This window comes from Crocodylus porosus, unplaced genomic scaffold, assembly GCF_001723895.1.
Source record: "Crocodylus porosus isolate Cpor-Errol unplaced genomic scaffold, CroPor_comp1, whole genome shotgun sequence".
Classification (NCBI taxonomy): domain Eukaryota; kingdom Metazoa; phylum Chordata; order Crocodylia; family Crocodylidae; genus Crocodylus; species Crocodylus porosus.
Window position 1 is genome coordinate 12,914,364 of NW_017728948.1, and position 18,095 is coordinate 12,932,458.

Below are 18,095 nucleotides of genomic sequence, written 5' to 3' on the forward strand. Positions count from 1 at the left end.
AACCAAAAAACCCAAAATTCTGGATCAAGAAAAATGCTCAGCTGTGGTTACAAACTGCAAGGCCACTTCATAACGAACTTTATGACCTGCTTAACCAAGTAGGCCACACAATTCAGTAAGTTTCGTTTACAGTTTTCATAGCAAAACCTGTTACTGACCGTGAAATTGGTAAAACATGAAACTCAGCACTATTGCAAAAGAGTGAAGTGTGCATTTTGATCATAAAAGGCTAGTACTAAATTAAGACTATTGGATACAACTCACTTCAAAACACCAGTATCAAAAGATACCCCATAGGAAAATCGGCCACTGGGGGTGGAGGGAGAGAAAAAAATTCATTCCGAACCACAACCACAGAAAGAGACCAGTTATCCAAGCTCCAGCGAACCATGGATCTTGCTTGGAGAATGGCAGTTGAATCCCATCATCTGGGGTTTGTTTTATTTTGGCCTTATGGTAGAAGGCTAGGGACCGACATTACACAAACTGGTTTCTGTGATCAGAAACTGGTTTAAACCTGTAACAGAACAGATGTTCAGTGCACATAAACCAGTTTGAAAACAGCTGAAGCTGGTTTGAGATGAACCTGGTTGAATGTAGTATGAGACATAACTGGCTTGGGTCAAACCAGTTTATGCAATGTCTGTCCCAGACCAGAGAGGTGACATGCTACGAGTTCTAGTTCTCCAAGACTGTATAGATTTTTAAGCACACTGAAAGCTCCTCCAGACTGTACTTAGCTTCCATCACCAAAAATGAAAAAAATCTGACCATTACAAACTCATTTTAGATCTGGGATTTAAAAAAAAAAAAAAAAAAAAAAAAAAGGAGACTCACCAAAAATGTGTGTGTGTTAAGATACCAGCAGGCAAATGTTATCATTTGGTCTGGCTTGAAAGGCTACTGTTTAAGAGAGTCCCTGCTTAATACCCAATGAGAACTTCTTACATCCTTCCTTCCCAGTTGCCCCTGTAAAGTACAAAAAGTAGCTTTCCAAGAACTTCATAAATTGCTTCCATATATTGGACTCTTCCTCCCTCCAAATAATGCAGATACTAGACTGTGGTTTGTTTCCTAAACAGCAGCAGGAGGTCGACAGTTTTATAGCCACCCAAAAATTCTGCTCAACAAGAGGAAACCTAGAATTTTGCTCATTTTTTACCACTTCTATTTGGCAAAGCTACTATAGAAGCAGCAGAAGCACTAAAAAGCTCTGCAGACTCGAGATGACTGCATGTGGTAGTTGCAACGTATGTAAGCCAGAATCTCTCTCCTCCCCCAAAATGGAAGGGTAGGCTCTGATGACGTACACCTTCATACCATACCATAACAATACCATAACCCAGAAGTTTTAATATTAAATGCAGGCTAATTATACGATTTCTAGATCTAAAAAACAGTGAATTTAGCATACTAAATACAAGTTTGTATTCACAAGGTGAAGTTTGGAAAGTTTAACATGTTAAATACAATTAATAAAGATTAAGTGGCTGGTTTCATAATTGGACAGATGTGCACGCACCCACACACACACACTATGGTAACCCCAGCTCTATTTGAAATTTTAAAATGAATTTTGCCTTACTAAGTTAAAGTCTCAGGCTCATGATAAGACTAATGCAACTTTATACCAACACAAAAGTAGAACTATATTATCAGTGGTCTCTCCAACTAAAATTGCACAAATAAGATGCTCTAGAGATCAGTTGTACTTAAATAGCTGGTGCCTGAGAATGTCACCCACAAGAATTTAGAGAATAATTCCATAGGCCGCCCTGTGAAAGTAATTAAACAGTCTTTTTTACTGGGGCGTAACTTGTATTTTGACTTTATGTTGTTAACGCTAAACTTATATCCATTTCTAATAATCTTCCTAGTGCAAGCCAGCCTATGAAAAAATTGTCAAGCCTTTAATAAAGCTTAGCGGGTACAGAGAGCTGAACATTACTTCAATTAATAATGGGAGTTTGCAGATTTGCTAATTGTTTTCTCATATGGAAAGTTCTTAAAAGCGGTCAGATTCTAGAGCTAAACAGTCACAAGACGACTTGCGTGCGAAGACAGAACACACTATAAATGCTGAACGCCTACTTCATAAGAGGCTTGCATTTTTAAAAACTGGCACAATTTACTTTCTAAAATGCTAGAAATTCTTACAGGATGAAATCATTTCCAAGCCAGCTGTATCTGATGGACGCTATGTATTCATCCCTGCTTTCCAGGTCTGTTCACTAATATAGCCTTACTTCCTCCTCTTGAGGTTACCAATGAATCCCAAAATAAAAAAAAAAAAAAAAGGGATGATACAAAAGACTTGATACCTTTCGCAAGGGAACTACATGCACTGGAGTGCAGAGACTCCACAGAAACAAAAATGCTTGTCCATCGAGTCAGCTCAAATGTTTGAGACCATTTCTATATGAGAACTGCTGAAGCTCATACCCAAGTAGCAACTTTGAACCAAACAGAAGAGCAAGTTATTCATAGTACAAAACTTGGACAAAAGCTCTTATTTTTCAGATATGTGGCCTTTCACTTTTTGGCTAAACAACTAGGTTATGGCATTGTTCTAGGGACTTCGATTTTCTGGATATCTTAAATAGTGACTTTTCTGCTTCAGGAACTGCATACTTAAGTGCCATGTTTATACTCCTCCTACACCTCAGTGTCTTATGGTAATTTCAATTCAACAAGACACCCTGCCCTTCTCCCCAAGGATTCTTCAAAGTACCATTGCAATGCAAGAGCCTAATGCCAAGTTCAAGGCTCAAGTTCAAGAGCCTCTCTACCTTGGTAAAATGTAACAGTACCCCCATAGCACCTGCAGTACTTGCATCAGCCTCAGGCATTCACAGAGGCTGTTGATTCAATGTGGATGTTTAAAAAGGAACCGTTCTAAGTTGAGACCTTGATTTTGGACACCAAAACGAGACAGTCTTTACTGACATTGTTCAGAGTTGGTATTTTTTTAGGTTTTGAATTATTACTTTTACGTGCCAGTGCTAATGCTTTTTGCCCCAGCATAAAGCTCTCTGAAGGACGGACTGTTTTTATACATCTTCCACAGCACCTAAACATGAATTAAGCACTGATTAATAACAGTATAATATTTGTACCTTAAGTTGAGCACAGTATCTTCAACTAAAAACTTCAGCACTTTGTAGTTGAGAAATTTCTTCAGGAAAAAAAACAAACCTGCTTAGAAGAACTACAAAGATCCGCTTTCAGCCCTTGCAGCACTATTCTTAAGGAACACGAGCTACACATTACAGATAAGTCTTTCAATTAATGTTACATTAACAGAATTAGTCCTCTGATACAATTAAGTGTTCTTGAAAGATCTACTCCTCCAGCATATTTCCACCTTTCACATCACACACAAGTAGTCAATTTGTTCAGATTTACAAGAAGGGTGGAAAAAATGCAAGAAAACTAAAACCCGAAGCTACAAAATCTGATTTGTGGAATTGAGCCAGTACTGGTAGATAATAGTCCAAAGCTCAGTGGGAAATATAAATTTCCAACAAGGTCAAACAGCTGTCTTGAAAATTAGCTGAACTATTCAGTTAGAAAGTACAGATGCATAGTTTGCAAGAACAGTCTAGTGTCTGTACTGGAACGCTAAGGGAAAAAAAGAGCAATGTGCACACACAAATGTACACAGCAGAGGATAAACATTAGAAGACAGACATTTCCTCTCCCGAGGAAGTTTAAAAGAACAGGACCAGCTGGAGAGACCGATTCGAAACCTGCACCACTCTTGCAATTAACATAATTTAAAAATCGTTTCAGGGTAACCCACCCAGATTGGAAGTGTACAAGCTCATACAAAGAAAGGATAGGGTTCTCCCCACAAGTAATAATCAATGACAACTACTTCAAGTCAAGTTACTGCTTGTTCTGTTTAAACAGACGCTTAATAGTGAGAAGAAAAAAAAAAACACTGCAACCTATTAACTGGTCTAAATAATTTATGACCTCTTTAAAAGCCAGTATTAAAGCTCACAAAAAGTGGTCGTCCTGATCAAGGTAAATGGAGAAGTGGATCGAGTTTCTTAATGTTTGCATTTCTTCACAGGAGAACTAGAAAATTATTCCATTTTGTTCAGTTGCAGGAAAGTGGCGGGGTAGGGTGGGTGGAAGGGACGTGAAAAATCAATGTTGCATACAATAGGTGAAGATATTTTATTGAATGTTTAGGAAATGAGCACACTTTTTCAGGTTAACTTTAAGCACCTCTTATAATGAGACACAGCAAAAAACTGGGTTTTTGTAGATATCTTTCGGATTTATAAAAGCTGATTTAAACTGTATTTTTGCCTGTTTTACACATAAGAAAGATCAGCCTTTACTGGAGGGCTCTGGACAATTGGTGTCACATGTGAGATCCTCTCACTAGTTCAAAAGAAGAGATCTTAAGTACTTCTGAGGAAATGGGCAGACACTGTTTGGACAGCCCTACAGCAAAGACTAACCAAACAGAAGACTTCATATCTAATATTTCCCCCCAAAAGACAATGCAGAAGAAAGGACATTTGAAGAACCCATCCACAACTTATGTATAAGCAAGCAAAAGCATCAGGTGAGTTACTTACTCATGTTCCTTATTCGGCACTTCCAAACACAAGTGCCTTTTAAACAAACTAGCACAGGCTGAAAATTGCACTTCAACAGAACTGGAGGATAAGTTAGAGTAAAGGACCCAACAATCAAGAAATTTTTAAAATTGTTTTCAGATGCATCCCACAACTTGGTTTATAAAATCTGTGTAAATATTATCCCACAATTGCAGGAGAAAAGCCTGATGATAAATGTACAGCATCACAACCCATGTTAAATTTGAACGGATTTTATGGTGCAACCAGAAAGACTTAGCAGCTAGGTGGAAAGCGAAGGAAAACCCATCTCGGGAAACATTTTAAAAGACTGAACGGAAAAACCAATAGAAAGAAAGACTACATACAGCAGGAAAACTATTGACAGGGAAAGACTGGATTATTTAAAGTATATTTTCCCCTCAGCCTACTCCCCCTCCTTTCTGAGATTGTCAGGTTTATTATAACCACATACAAATACAAATATTTACAGGCACACCGTACAGCAGTGTATGAACTACGCAGTTGAACAAAAACAAATGCAAGAAAACGCAGGAAGCAGAAATAGCTTTACAGCAGATGCACATTTCTCAACACAAAGAGGGATTATAAAGTGGGATAGCTTTTTTAAAATCTCTTCCAGCACTGGACAGCAGACACCCGAACATCTGAACCATTGCTCCACCCTACACCATCATATTTCTGTCCAGTCACCCAACCTGATGCAGTAAGGGAAGCATCTCCTATCCAACCTACCCCCTAACTTGCAAGGCCTCCTTTCTTCTGCAGTCAGCACTTGCCTTTATGTAGCCTTCCCAAACTCCAGAAAGCTAAAGCTGACAAAGCCTATAGGGTTTTGAATAAATAAGTGTACAACACTAGTCTGTTTTCACTCTACTTGAGCTTTGGAAACGTACGAGTATCAGTGACTTCAAAAGACGAGAAAGACGACACTGAATTAATTTATGAGACATTTATTCTCACAGCCAGGTGGGGGGGGGGGTTGGGTTAATGATTAGATTTTGCAAACATCTAAGCCTTGGGTGCCTTGGACTTCCAAGGGAAACTTATATGCCAACAAGAGAAATCCTACTAGTGTATATTTACTATAACTGTTATGATCAAAATAAAGTTTGGTTTGCAGAGATGAAATCATGCAGCTAAACAGGCTCAAAATGTTGAATTGCCTGGTTAGGCACATTTTGCTGCCTAACATTGACTAGAGAGGTAGTTGGCCATGTTAGTAAGTAGTAAGGGGCAGCATGGCCCCTTGCAGATGAACTTGTTCAGAGAGACATGAGCTTTGGCAGGCTACAGCTTACTTCATCACTGTCCTGCCTTCAGCCTAACTCAGTGACTCTCAACCACGTGGCTGTAGCATGGAGGTGCTGCCATATCCTGCAAGGGATGCCACGAGGTAGGAAGAGATAAGTGAGGTGTGAGCAGATAAGTACAGGCCCAGGACTCTCCCTGCCTGACTAACTCTGATCCCCCAAGTCCTCAGCCCCTCTACAAGGTGGGAAGCCCTGTAATATATAAAATCAGGTTTTGAAATAGAGTGCCACTCAACTGACAAATGTAATAGGAAGAGCTCGAGTTCAATAAGGCCGAGAACCACTGGCCTAACCATTGACTATATAACTGTGAATTGAATTAGATTATAGGCTGCTGGAAATTAAACTGGAGGATGTAATGTGTTGACTTAAAAACACTTTGAGGGTACTTCTCCCCCCCATCCCCCAGAAACTCCTTTATAAGAAACTAGTTAGCCTTAACCTCTTCTCTAGAAAAAACAGGTAAAATTTTACAAGGTCCAACAGGAAGAATTTGGACCAAAACCTCAGTCCTAATCCTGGGCTCAACTCATTCACTGACAGCAGCCTCTCCGTCCTCAGTCTAACAGTAGAACCCACTTGCAAAAAGCAATACCAGGCTGCAACTACCTTTATGCTCATTTTAAATATCAAAGGTCTAGGGCTCACCAGGAGTTTCATTAAAATTTATAAAACACAGTATAGTTCCAAGCAGATTCCCTCCCCACCCCCACAACCCAATGTACTTAAGATTAATAATAGCCTGTTTATATTGTTTAATGCTTACCCTGGCACTATGCCTGCCACTGCTACATGATCCTTACCTTACACTGGCCACTATTCAGAAAACAGAGGTGCTCGTGGTGTAAAGTGGGTGAGGAAGGGCAAAGGTGGAACAGTATATTCCACATAATGCCAAAAAGGTATTGAACAACCATCGCGGCTACGTAAGTTAGATCAAGGGCAGGCAAAATGCGGCCCACCAGGGCCCATGGGGCCCCTAAAAAATTTAGAGAATTAATATTTATCTGCCTCTGGCTGCCTGCCATGCAGCTCTTGACAGCTTGCCAAAATTCAGTAAGTGGCCCTCCACGCAAAATAACTGCCCACCCCCGAGTTATACATAATGCAAGTGAATCCTCTAAGTTGAACAAATAACTAAGCAATACTTCAAGATAATCTGACTATGCTCCTACTCTTATAGGAGCTGCAAGAATTACGTGAGCAACAACATGCATAAATTGAAGGTACTGAATCTTCTCCCAAAAGATAATATATTGAAAGAGTCTACTATTGACCACTCCATACCTGGTCTGTTGTCTGTACCATGGCTGTTGCCACCTAGCAATTTATTTTATGTGGGGAAAACCTTCAACAATTGCATTCCTAGTTTGGTAGGAGGCCAGAAAGGAAAAAAGTTGGAAGTAGGGAGGTAGAATTAATTCATTATTCACAATCCTGCTAATATTTGCATTTTAAAAAAAATGCAAATGGCTATGCAGCTCTGAGTGAACTTTATGAGCCAAGATTCAGACCACTATCACACCTAATCTTACAGCGTGAATCCTGGTGAGCAGAAAACTGCTACTAAATCCAGGAATCTTAAAATTAAGGGGCACACACTGAAACTAGGAGGAAACAGAAAGAACTCCTTTCTTAATGCAGTATGTAGTTAATCGGTGGAACACATTACTACAGGTGGTTGTAGAGGCAGATAGCATGGCCAAAAAGGACTCATTCATGGAAGATAGAGGCATTAATAATTATTAAATACAGTGGTCAGGGATGTATCCTCTGCCATTTCTAAACGAATGGTGGTAGATGTCAGGGAACATAAATAGGGGATAGATCACTCTAGAAAATACCCTGTTCAGTGGATTCCCTCTAAAAGTGTCCACCCCTGCCACTGCCAGACAGGATACAGAGCTAGACGAGCCATTAGTCTGACCCAGTATGGTACTTTTATTCTTATGTTCAGTGCATCATGCAAGTGTTCTGGGAGGTCACTTGGCACATCTATTCAGCACTTTGGCTAAGGCAAGTAGAACCAAATATGAGAAAAAAACAGAACTAGCATTATTTTACCTATATGTACACATATTGTATAGATGCAGGTGTTCCCAAAGTCTTTCTGCCAGTCTGGCAAACCATGGCCCAGAAGTCACAGCCAACTGCAGCTGGACTCTCTGGCCGGGGAACAGATAAGGATCCCCCCACCCCCGGGTGGGCCAAACTTGGTGCTGCCATGGGCCCCACAGGAGAAGCCACAGCCCCTCTGCCTGGCTGGGGGGGGGAGGGGCAGTTTGCTGGCCCATGGCCGCTTCCGGTCAGGCAGCTGACCACGCTGCAAACTGGCAGCCAAACTGTTGCAGCCCTGGGATTGAGTACCCCGGTATAATGTATCATGACAATGTACGGATGTCACGAGACAATAAATACAAAATTTAAAGAAGTCTCAAGGACAGATTTGAGGGAATCCTCATTTTGGTCAAGTTAATTTAGACCATGGGGCAAATGATTTGGCAGTTTTTGTGCTCTCTTCCCATCACCATTCTGGTCTGGAAAGCCCTGCTTCCCACAGTGACCCACCAAGCCTCTACCCCCACCCCAAAGGACTTTAATGTCACCTATACTTATGTCCAAAAGCTTCTTAAAGAATCAGGACTTTAAATGCACTCCTCCACCCTTCAACAAGCCTCACTCCCTTCCATATGTAATATTTATGGGTGCATCTTAAATTTCAGTTTCGACTTCAATGCAACTCCAAGAGGGCTCCATTCTCAGAATAGGTTCTTGCTAGGAAGTCTCAGTGCAGTGCTAGGCTTTAAGCTTTCTCAAAGAAAAGACCATCAGATGCCAGGAAGGAAGGAGAGAAAATGAAGTGGTAAGGCTGGAAGGGGCTTCCTGGACCAGCAGTGGAACACATTTTGAAGGGCTTTTGTTTTTAAGTTTCAAGACTTGAAAGCTATCGAATTGTCCAATTAAGAAACGAAAAAGAAAAAGAAAGTTTCACAAATGCAAGTCAACACTATTCCACTGAGATTTAAAAGTGCCCACAAGTATGTCTCATCATGCGCCAACTCCAATGCCAATTTATTCTCAGAACAGGTGAATGGCAACCCCACCAGAACAAATAAGGAGTCACCTTTGCTGGAACTGATGCTAAGAAATGCAACATTCCACACCTCCTACAATTTAAAGCTATGGGGATTTGATACAAATAGCCTTTGTACTCTTATCTCAAAGATGACTGTTGTACTGTATGCATATAGAGGAGTGGCAAAAATGTTTGGGCATCTTAATGAGTGAAACTTACTCCTAAGAACAAAAAGGTCTTTAACCCAGGAGCTGAAGTTTTGTTTCGATTTTCAGAACTGGCTTCTGCCTTTCTAACCACCACTGCCAATTGTCTTAACACTGCATCCTGAACAAAATCTTCAGGTTATAAATCTGAGCCCAAAAATATTGGCGTTTCAAAACTTTACCGCAATTTAGGAGTTGACACGAGAAACACACACCGCTTCCAAAGTCTTATGTATGCTGTAGCTCAGTGATTCTTAACCAGGGAGCCACACAATGGCTGCGTACACATATTCAAATCATGCAGGACAACTCGCCCAGGTTTATTTTCCTGAGGAAAAAAACCTGACCTGTATAGAAGTTCAGACAGAGAGGAGCAAAGTTTCAGTGCAGATGCTGGGCTGCCAAGAGTCCCTACAGCATGCTGCCCAGAGAGCTTTGCAGGATGGGGGGTTGTTTCGTTTCGTCTTTGGGGTTTTTTTTTTTTTTTGGTTAAGTGAATGTAGGCAAGGATCATCATAAAATCAGGGAAGGCGGGGGGACAGGCTGTGTGCTGTGCAGCATCCTCCAGTCACCTGCTCCATGCTGTGCCCCAGCCTGTGTTCCCAGGGAGGGAGCACACTTCCTGGCATCCAAGTGCTGCAGTGCAATTCAGGAGGTGCTGCTCTAAGGACATAGGGAAACAAGGCTCTTTGAGTAAATGTGATATTTATTACACCAACTAAATATGAAAATAAAAGTTGGAAAAAACTGTTCTTTGCAAAATTTTGGGCGCAAACACTTCTTTTCAGGCACAGGGAGACACTGCTGGTGTTGCACACCCTCCTAGATGAAATAGAGGCTAAAGCCAATATGCAAAAGGCAGGTCTGAAAATGCAAATGTATGGCAGGGAAGATCAGAGGGGATGGGAGTTAACAGGTTCAAGACAGGTGGAGAGAAGGGGGAAAACGTTGGCCTGATGAAAGAATGTAGCTGGTAAAATGCAGACAGGTTACCTGGGATGAAATCGGATGGCAGGCAGGTTAAGTGTGCCATAAATCCAATGGCTGTATTTAGTCCATGATTTTTTGTATCCAGTAGAGTTATGAAGTAAAAAAAACTCGTAGGCTCATCTGTGAAAGGCGTTTTGTAAACTCTTCACTCTCTCAGTTCTAATCCTCAAAAGGGAGAGAGTGGTTCTCTTGTGAGAAATGTGCTCCCAGGTAACTGGGTATTTTTGTCTTGGATAAAATTTTTAGAGTGTGTTCATTCTGGTGCACAGTTGGTTTCTCCTGTGTTTTCCATCAGGGCATTCAGTGCGCTGGATGAGATAGAGTACATTTCTGGAGATGCAAGTGTAAGATCCAGGAGTGGTGCTGGTTCTTTTTGGGGATATAGTTATTGTGGGACTGGTGTTGGCAGGTTTTATATTTTTTGTCCCAGCATGGTCTGGATCTATTTGGTGCGCTTTGGGCCATAGGAAGTTTGCATCTAGTAGTGAAGTTGGTGAGGTTTGGTGCCTGTTTAAAGGGTAGAATGGGTGGTTCTGGAAAGATTTCTTTAAGAACTGGGTCTTCTTCTAGCATGGGTTGCAATTGTTTGAGGGTTTTCTGTATAGGTTCCAAGGAAGGGCGGTATGTCATGGCTAGCAGTGTGCAATTCTTGGGGATTTTCTTTTTGTACTGCAGTAATTCTTCCTAGGGTACTTGAGTGGCTCTTTCAAACGTGCAATCTTTCTGGAGAAGCATCTTTGTTGAGTGGTTGCGAGGTGACCATTGAGAGTGATCTCAGTGTAGAGTTAGTGGCATCAGAGGACTTGGCTATATATTATAGCTTTCTTGGTGCGTTTAGGGCAATTGCTGGTGCTGTGTAGATGTGCACATTGGTTTCTATTTCACCATTCTGGATGTTGATCTAAAAAAGGGAAATGCCGGTGCTGGAGTAGTCAAGAAAGTCTGATGATGGGGTGAGGATTATCAGATTTGTGATGCAGATCAGAGATCACAGGTTTTCAGTCCAAATGGTGATGTCATCTATACATCTTTCGTATAGTACAGGTTTGATGGTGCACTTCCTGAAAAATTTTTCTAGGTGGCCACCCCCCCCCAAAAAAAAAAAAAAAAAAGGTTGGCATATTGTGGGGCCATTTTGGTGCCCATCGCTGTACTCTGTGTTTGCACCTGAAAGCTTGCAAAGAATAACTTTTTCCAGGTATTGAGTTGGTCTAATAAAAGAATATCACATTTCCTCAGAGAACCTTGCCTGCTGTAATTCAGCCCCCCTGTCCCCCCATGCTTTAGTGCTGGGCTTGTCTGGTCTGAAGCACTGGGATGATGGGGAGGGGAGGGGGTTGTGTTCTGTTTTGCTGGACCGGGACTGGAGCTCCCTGGCCCTGTGGTACAAGGAGAAGCAGCAGCAAAGCACCCTGGCTGCCTTTACAGAGCAATTTCGCTTGGGTTACTCCCAAATTAATTTTTCCAACTTTAGAGTGGCCACTTTTACTCCGGAAGGAACAAACCCCCCCCCAAAACAACCAATTTCTGTACACTAGTGGCTTCCCCCGAAAGCAGGGACTCTCCCTGGAGAAACTGTCTGTCCAAGCTCAATATCAGCACTATTCAGTGCGCAAACACCTACAAGATGCTTCACAGAGACTTCAAATAGCAATCTATAGTATCAGAAACATTTTGAAGCCGTTGCGGTCTGAGTTCTTTGCAACAGAAGAACACTTCATTATTTCGCAGTAGTCAAAAAACAAGTGAAAACAGAGCTGGCATTTTCCTAAAGGTGCTTTCAGTCTTAAGAGGTTACAAACCTCTTCTGTGGCTTCAGCATTTTCTACTAAGAAGCATTTGATGTCACTGTATCAGATAACATGGCATAAAAGTCTAGATAAATACCTGAAACCCTATTGCCAGTTTCAGTGAAACTAGGTATTTTGAACAAAATTAAAGAAATGAATACTTTACTGAGCCAGAGTTTAAGAAAATGTTGACTATAAACATTTTGTAGGTACTTTATTAACAAAAATCTCTCTGGAAGAAGTAATATAGTCTATATTAGAATTTAAAAATAATTTTTTTTATTGAAGTTGCATGCACTGGGCATATGGGTACTAATGTGGGCGTACTGCGGGGAAATGGCACCAATATACCTGATGATGGATTGAAGTGTAATATACTTCAAATGCAAAACATTTTGCAGGGCATTTTTAGCTGACTGACATAGCAAGTGGTGTATTTCACCTAAAGCAGAACTTTCCAAAGACTAAGAGAACAGTTTAATTCACTTTCGTTGTTTTCTTCTTAAATAAATAGTTTTCAAAAATGTGGACTAACATTTTTTAATCAAATTTAATATACACGAAGCTTCAAAAATAGGATTTATACCTAAACACTCACCTATGCATAAACATTTAAAAAAAAGTGCACACAGTTGTTTCTATTGTCATCAAGGATATTGTCAGTATGGCTGAAGAATGAAACATCAAATAGTCTATTTACATGAAGTGCAACATTTAAGAAAAACTTGGTATCACCTTGGCTTTGTGAGCATGAAAGCTATATATGGGAATGCAAAACAGCTTCTATCATTGCTATTTTTTATTTTTATTTTTTAATTATTTATTCCCATTCTATGCCCCTCAGAGGGTAATGAGTAGGGATAACCTGTAGAGCTCAGGGACCCTGAACAATAAGAGCACAAACATGTCCCACTCCGCTTTCACTGGCCTCATGTTCTTGAAAGAGTCGGGAATTTTTTTAGAACTGTGCTTTAATCGGCTTCAGCAAAATGATGAGCAGAATAAAGTATTTCTGAACACTTCCTGAGAGCGCTGCAACTATTTGTACATCTAAGATTGCTTTAAATCTATTCATTAAAAAGATCAGTAAGTTATTTTAAGTTTGCACACCATTTTACAGAAGCTAGGCATGCTCCCTTGAAAGGAAAGATAAGATAAGATACAGGGGAACAGTTCTTCAAATAAAAAGGGAAGTAGAAAGGAAGGTTCCCATCATCTAGTTTTGTAGGATTTGTGAAGAGTAGAGAGAGGCAAGGGGCACCTACTGGACAGGAAGAAACTATTCTAAGTGCAAAGGATGACGTTGGCAAACAGGGCAACACAGTGCTGGGAGAAACTATGTAAGCAGGAGCAGGAGGAATTATGAATAAGCATATGGGGTATTTAGAGCTTAAATTAAAACACAGACGAAGAGGATGAGATGCTCAAATTATACTCAAATCAGTGGTGATATGATCCTAGCTTCTTAGAATTACTGTTTTGAATTTACAGGAAATCTATTTAACTCAGCTTAACTATTAACTTCATAGGGTTAACACTTTTGCACTACACTTTAGGTAAGACAAAGATTGTAACAGGGGAAAATACTTTCTATACTGAGAAGTTTCAAGGAACTTTTTCGGCTCCCTCAAGGCTTTGTTCCAAAGTGTCAAGAATATTTGTGTATTTGAATGTATGCCGTTATTCTGTACCATACACATTACTCATTTAAGCATTCAGCAGATCAGTACTTGACTACAAAAAAAATTGAACCACTGGGTGGGAAACATCAAGTTGAAGGGGGAAAAAAAACAAAAACAAAAACAAAAACAAAAAAAAAAAAAGACGCTGGCAGGTACTGTCAGCCTTCAGTGTGGAAAATGCTCTCGCAACGTTACAGAACTCAGCCAAAAAAAATGCATAGCAGAGCCTCTAGCACAGGGAAGCCACTTCTGTCATGCATGCCAAAGCATTGCATGCAATGCCATTTTCCTCAGCACGCCACAGCCAGCCTGGGCTCCAGGCTCTGTGGCAGGCAAAAGATGTCCTGCCTGCAGCTAGCATAGGCTCTGGAGGCTGCAAAGAGCTGCACTGGGCTCTGCAGCCCTGGCATTGGCTCCATGATGGTGGCACACTTTGGGGCTGACAGTAGGGAAGAGGCCAGGATTGTACTGCCTTAGATCCTTTCCTGACCATATGCCCAGAGGCACATGTATAGCTGCCACCACTTACATGGTCTGGCTGGGGCTGCAAAGCCTAGCTGTGCCGTTTGCAGTCTCCCAGCTGCCTGGCACAGCTGGCCCAGGCTCTGGGCACCTGCAGCAGGCAGGCTGCAGACAGCTGCGCCAGGCTCCAGAACCACTCTGGCTCTGTGGCAGCAGTGGGTGCATGCGCATCTCATGGCCCATGGGTCTGAGACATTGCAACCCCAGCCTCTTTTCCACCCCAATCAGCTTTAGCTGAGATTAGCCTTAATAGAAGGCAATATTCCGTCACTCAACTAGCAAACTCAGGTATTTCCAAATTAGTACAAAATGATGTCAAGGGTGTCTAGCTCATACTCTAAGTCAAGGTATGAAACTCAGCCTGGCCCCATGTGTGGGCCAGATCAGGCCATGTTGAAACCAGAGCACACTGTGATGTATCCAGCAAAGTGATGCATGCAATGCACACCCTGAGCTAGCCCTGTTATGTGCATGGAAAGTTCAGCCCCACATGCCACATTCAGCATGTGCCAGTCCCACCTTGGGGCTTGGTTTGCATGTGGTTCACACGGCCAGGATAGGCCACGTACCGCATCAAGCGCCCCACTGGTCCACCTCCGCATGCTAGCTCAAGGGCTGGTCCAGACCAGCCAGGCCAGCTCCACAGGCCAAAAAAAATCACAGGGCTCCACAAATCAAATCTGGCCTGCTGGCCATTTGTTTGACATCCCTCCTGTAGGCAACCAATATTTTTAGTTGTTTTAAACACACGTACACCCCTCCACCAACCACTTCCTTTACTTGCTGGTAACTCAATGCATTAGGCATTCAACACATTTCAGTAGTTCAACAAGGCACACCAACTGATTGATTACCTAGCTTGTAGTTTTATCAAAAGAGTGCGATTGCCAAGAATCTATGCTGCTTGATAAGTGGAAATTAAATATGAGACTGCTATTAGGTTTATTGCTTATAAGGTTTTTCTCTGTGGGGTTTGTATTACAGGTAAGATATTCAAAAAAAGAAACAAAATAATTAATCTTTTTTTTTTTAGCCTCACTTCGAGTTACCTACCTCAGGGGACCTCAAAAGGCCCAATTTTCTGAGTGTCAATCACTTACCCCTCGAAAAGTGACTAAAGCTCAGACCCAAGAACTAAAATTGCCCCCCCCCCAAAAATACAAAAACAAAAAAACAAAAAAAACACCAAGAATCCCTTTAAACACTTTAATCCATGCATTTATATTGCTCTCTGCAACACAAACAAATGAAAATCTAAGATAAACTTTATCCATTAAAAAGCCACAGTTTCCTATCCTTATAAAACAAGCAATTAATTGTAAGTTTATTACTTATTGCAAGGGTCTGGTTATTCTGGGGGAAGCCAATATATGGAAAAAAAAACCTGTCATTTTCAAGGGGAGTAGGGGTATGTGCATGCATGCAAGTGATACATGCGCCCCCGTACCCACTGACCCTCTGAAACGTGACAAGTTGTTTGTGGGGGTTTTTCTCCTTTCCCCATACAGTGATACTGGCCTCCACTAGCGATCAGTCCTTTGTACTATATGCATATATAAAATTTTAATCATATTATAATTTTTGATTTATATAACTATTTCACATATACATGTGTATACACCCGAATGTAAAAATAAAGACATCGACGAGTTGCAGCCCATCCCCAGCCTCTTAGACTTCTCCAGCCATATATCTAAAATAGTCACCAATAAATGGGTGCCACGAATTGGCCAAAAATATCCCCAAACCATCTGTATTCACCTTGTTTGAGAAATTAAGTACACCACCCCTAATGCACATTATTTCTCAGCTGATCCATCCTTACCACTATCTCCAGTTGTCCCCTCCTCATTGTGCTACCAACGGTCGCTTTAATTAGGACGACCAAATGCATGAGCCTTCCAAATCCAGTAACAAGTTACAGAAGTTATTATTACAGACTGTGGTGTGAAGGTAAGCCAGGGATACCCTCAGGTGCAGCACTGCCTATAGGACTGACATGATAGGACTCAATATTATTTCCATCAATGCTGATAAGTAAACTTCTATTTTTTGCTTCAGCAGAAATTGGTTCACTTTAATCAACCTTCTAAAATTAGGGACACTGCCGACCCTTGCATAAAAAGGGCACTTTTTCACTAGCCTATAAAAACAAAGAGAGAGACACAAACCTATTTTACTCAGAAAACAAAAATCTCACCCTCGACCAAGTGAGGAAAAAGATTTTTGATCAACTGATCTAAAAAAAACATATATTTTTCTAGTAACCCAGGACAACATTTGGAGCTGCTATATAAAAAGTACATTTATTTCCATTACTGTCTGTCAGCAGTTTCCTTAGTTACATTCATTTATAAAAGTTTTGTTAATGCACATATACCTGTGCAGATGCAATAGGCCAAAATATAGTTTGGCTCATTCCAAATTACAAAATGATGAAAGCCATACGTGGAGGTTTAAACCGAACAAGACATTTCCATCAAAGCAGGATATTGGACTGTATACATTACCCTACCTTGTGGGAACAAGCTTATTTGATTGAAAGTTATTTTGCCTTCCTAAACATTTACCTAGCATTTTAGAAAACACCTTCCTTTCCAACATTTGGAAGCAGTTTTTACGCAGCTCTCTATACTGGACATCAGAGCACCAATTTCAGGCATGAAAAAAAGTGTCAGGTACATGAAGCACAGTTGTACCTTCTGGAATGATAGAAGTCCATATTAACAGCGACTAATACGGCTTATACACCCACAAAAACAAAACTTGGTTTTAGCTGCCTCTTCTAGGAATAGCTTTTACGTAATAAATGTTTTCCCTTGCCCTGCTGAAGAAAGAAAAATCTCACCCGTGTCATTTTAAAAAAGTCTAACGACGGGCGATTCCACCGTACATCCTCCTCTCGTCTGCGCTTTAGCCGGCTTTTCTTTTCATTCAGGACACAAGGCTGGGAGCGACATCTCAGCAAGCCCTGACGCCGGCTGAGCTCGGGTGTGGAGGTGGGAGTGCTGTTTGCCGAAGGCAAGAGGTTTCCCGTCTCAGTGATGTGCTCCTGTGAGAGCGAGAGGCGACGCCTTGGGTTAAAGTCGCAAGGCCCTCCCGAATTCCAACGGGTACTTGAACTTGTGCTTCCCTCGCTACTGTCCACAAAGCCACTGCTCGCGGAGGAAGGTCTGGGAACTGGTGATGTGTTGAAGCTGGTGATAGTGAAGACATTATTTAATGACAGTACGTTTTGTGGCAGGCTGATACTCGTGCTTCTCTGTAAAGTTGCACTCCCATGACTATTGCAGCGCTGCAAAGTGGCGCTACCACCACTATTGCACCGTCTCTTTGATACAGGAGTCCAGACCTTTGAACTGCCAGGCTTCCACGGTGACCGACAGCGGGCCAACTCATCTGGCTCAGAGAGTGACCTGCAGTGGCGCTTGGTTGGTGGTGCTAATGGCTGCCCCGAGTTCTCATTAAGGTTTAATTCACTTATCCAGCCTGACACCATTGATGTGCTGGAAGATTCCTGCTGCCATTGTAGACCCACATTAGCAGCTGTAGTACTAAATGGACACACTGGGAAAGGGTAAGCTGAATGCTTGGTCACTTCAGCTCGGATTGGACAACTCCCATTTAAAGCTTTCCAAGGACTCTCTTCTGAAAGAAAAGAGAGGCATAAGGGGAAAAGGGGAGAGTTAGATCAGAGTAATTTATCAATTAAAAAGAACCCAAAACATACACATTTGAAATGCTGGGCAAACTGCGAAGATGAGTTTTTGCCAGAATTCCAAGCGCAGGCTTAAAAGGGTTGTCACCTTAGAAATGGTCAAGCAAGTAAAAAATTGAAAAGCATCTGTATCCAAATAGCCAGGCCACGCAATCTCATAGGATTTTTTTTTTTTTTTTTTT

The 18,095-nt window shown here is 41.4% G+C and overlaps 1 protein-coding gene across 3 annotated transcripts in view; it reads right to left on the reverse strand.

Annotated features, from left to right (window-relative positions):
- FAM53A (family with sequence similarity 53 member A) overlaps positions 1 to 18,095 on the reverse strand; it is a 91,431-nt gene that overhangs the window by 39,580 nt on the left and 33,756 nt on the right. For 2 of the 3 annotated variants that reach the window (XM_019553262.1, XM_019553263.1), the window contains exon 4: positions 17,044 to 17,843. In XM_019553262.1, coding sequence (XP_019408807.1) covers positions 17,044 to 17,843 — 800 coding nt within the window. The remainder of the gene's footprint in view (positions 1 to 17,043; positions 17,844 to 18,095) is intronic. The other variant, XM_019553264.1, reaches the window with a different exon arrangement.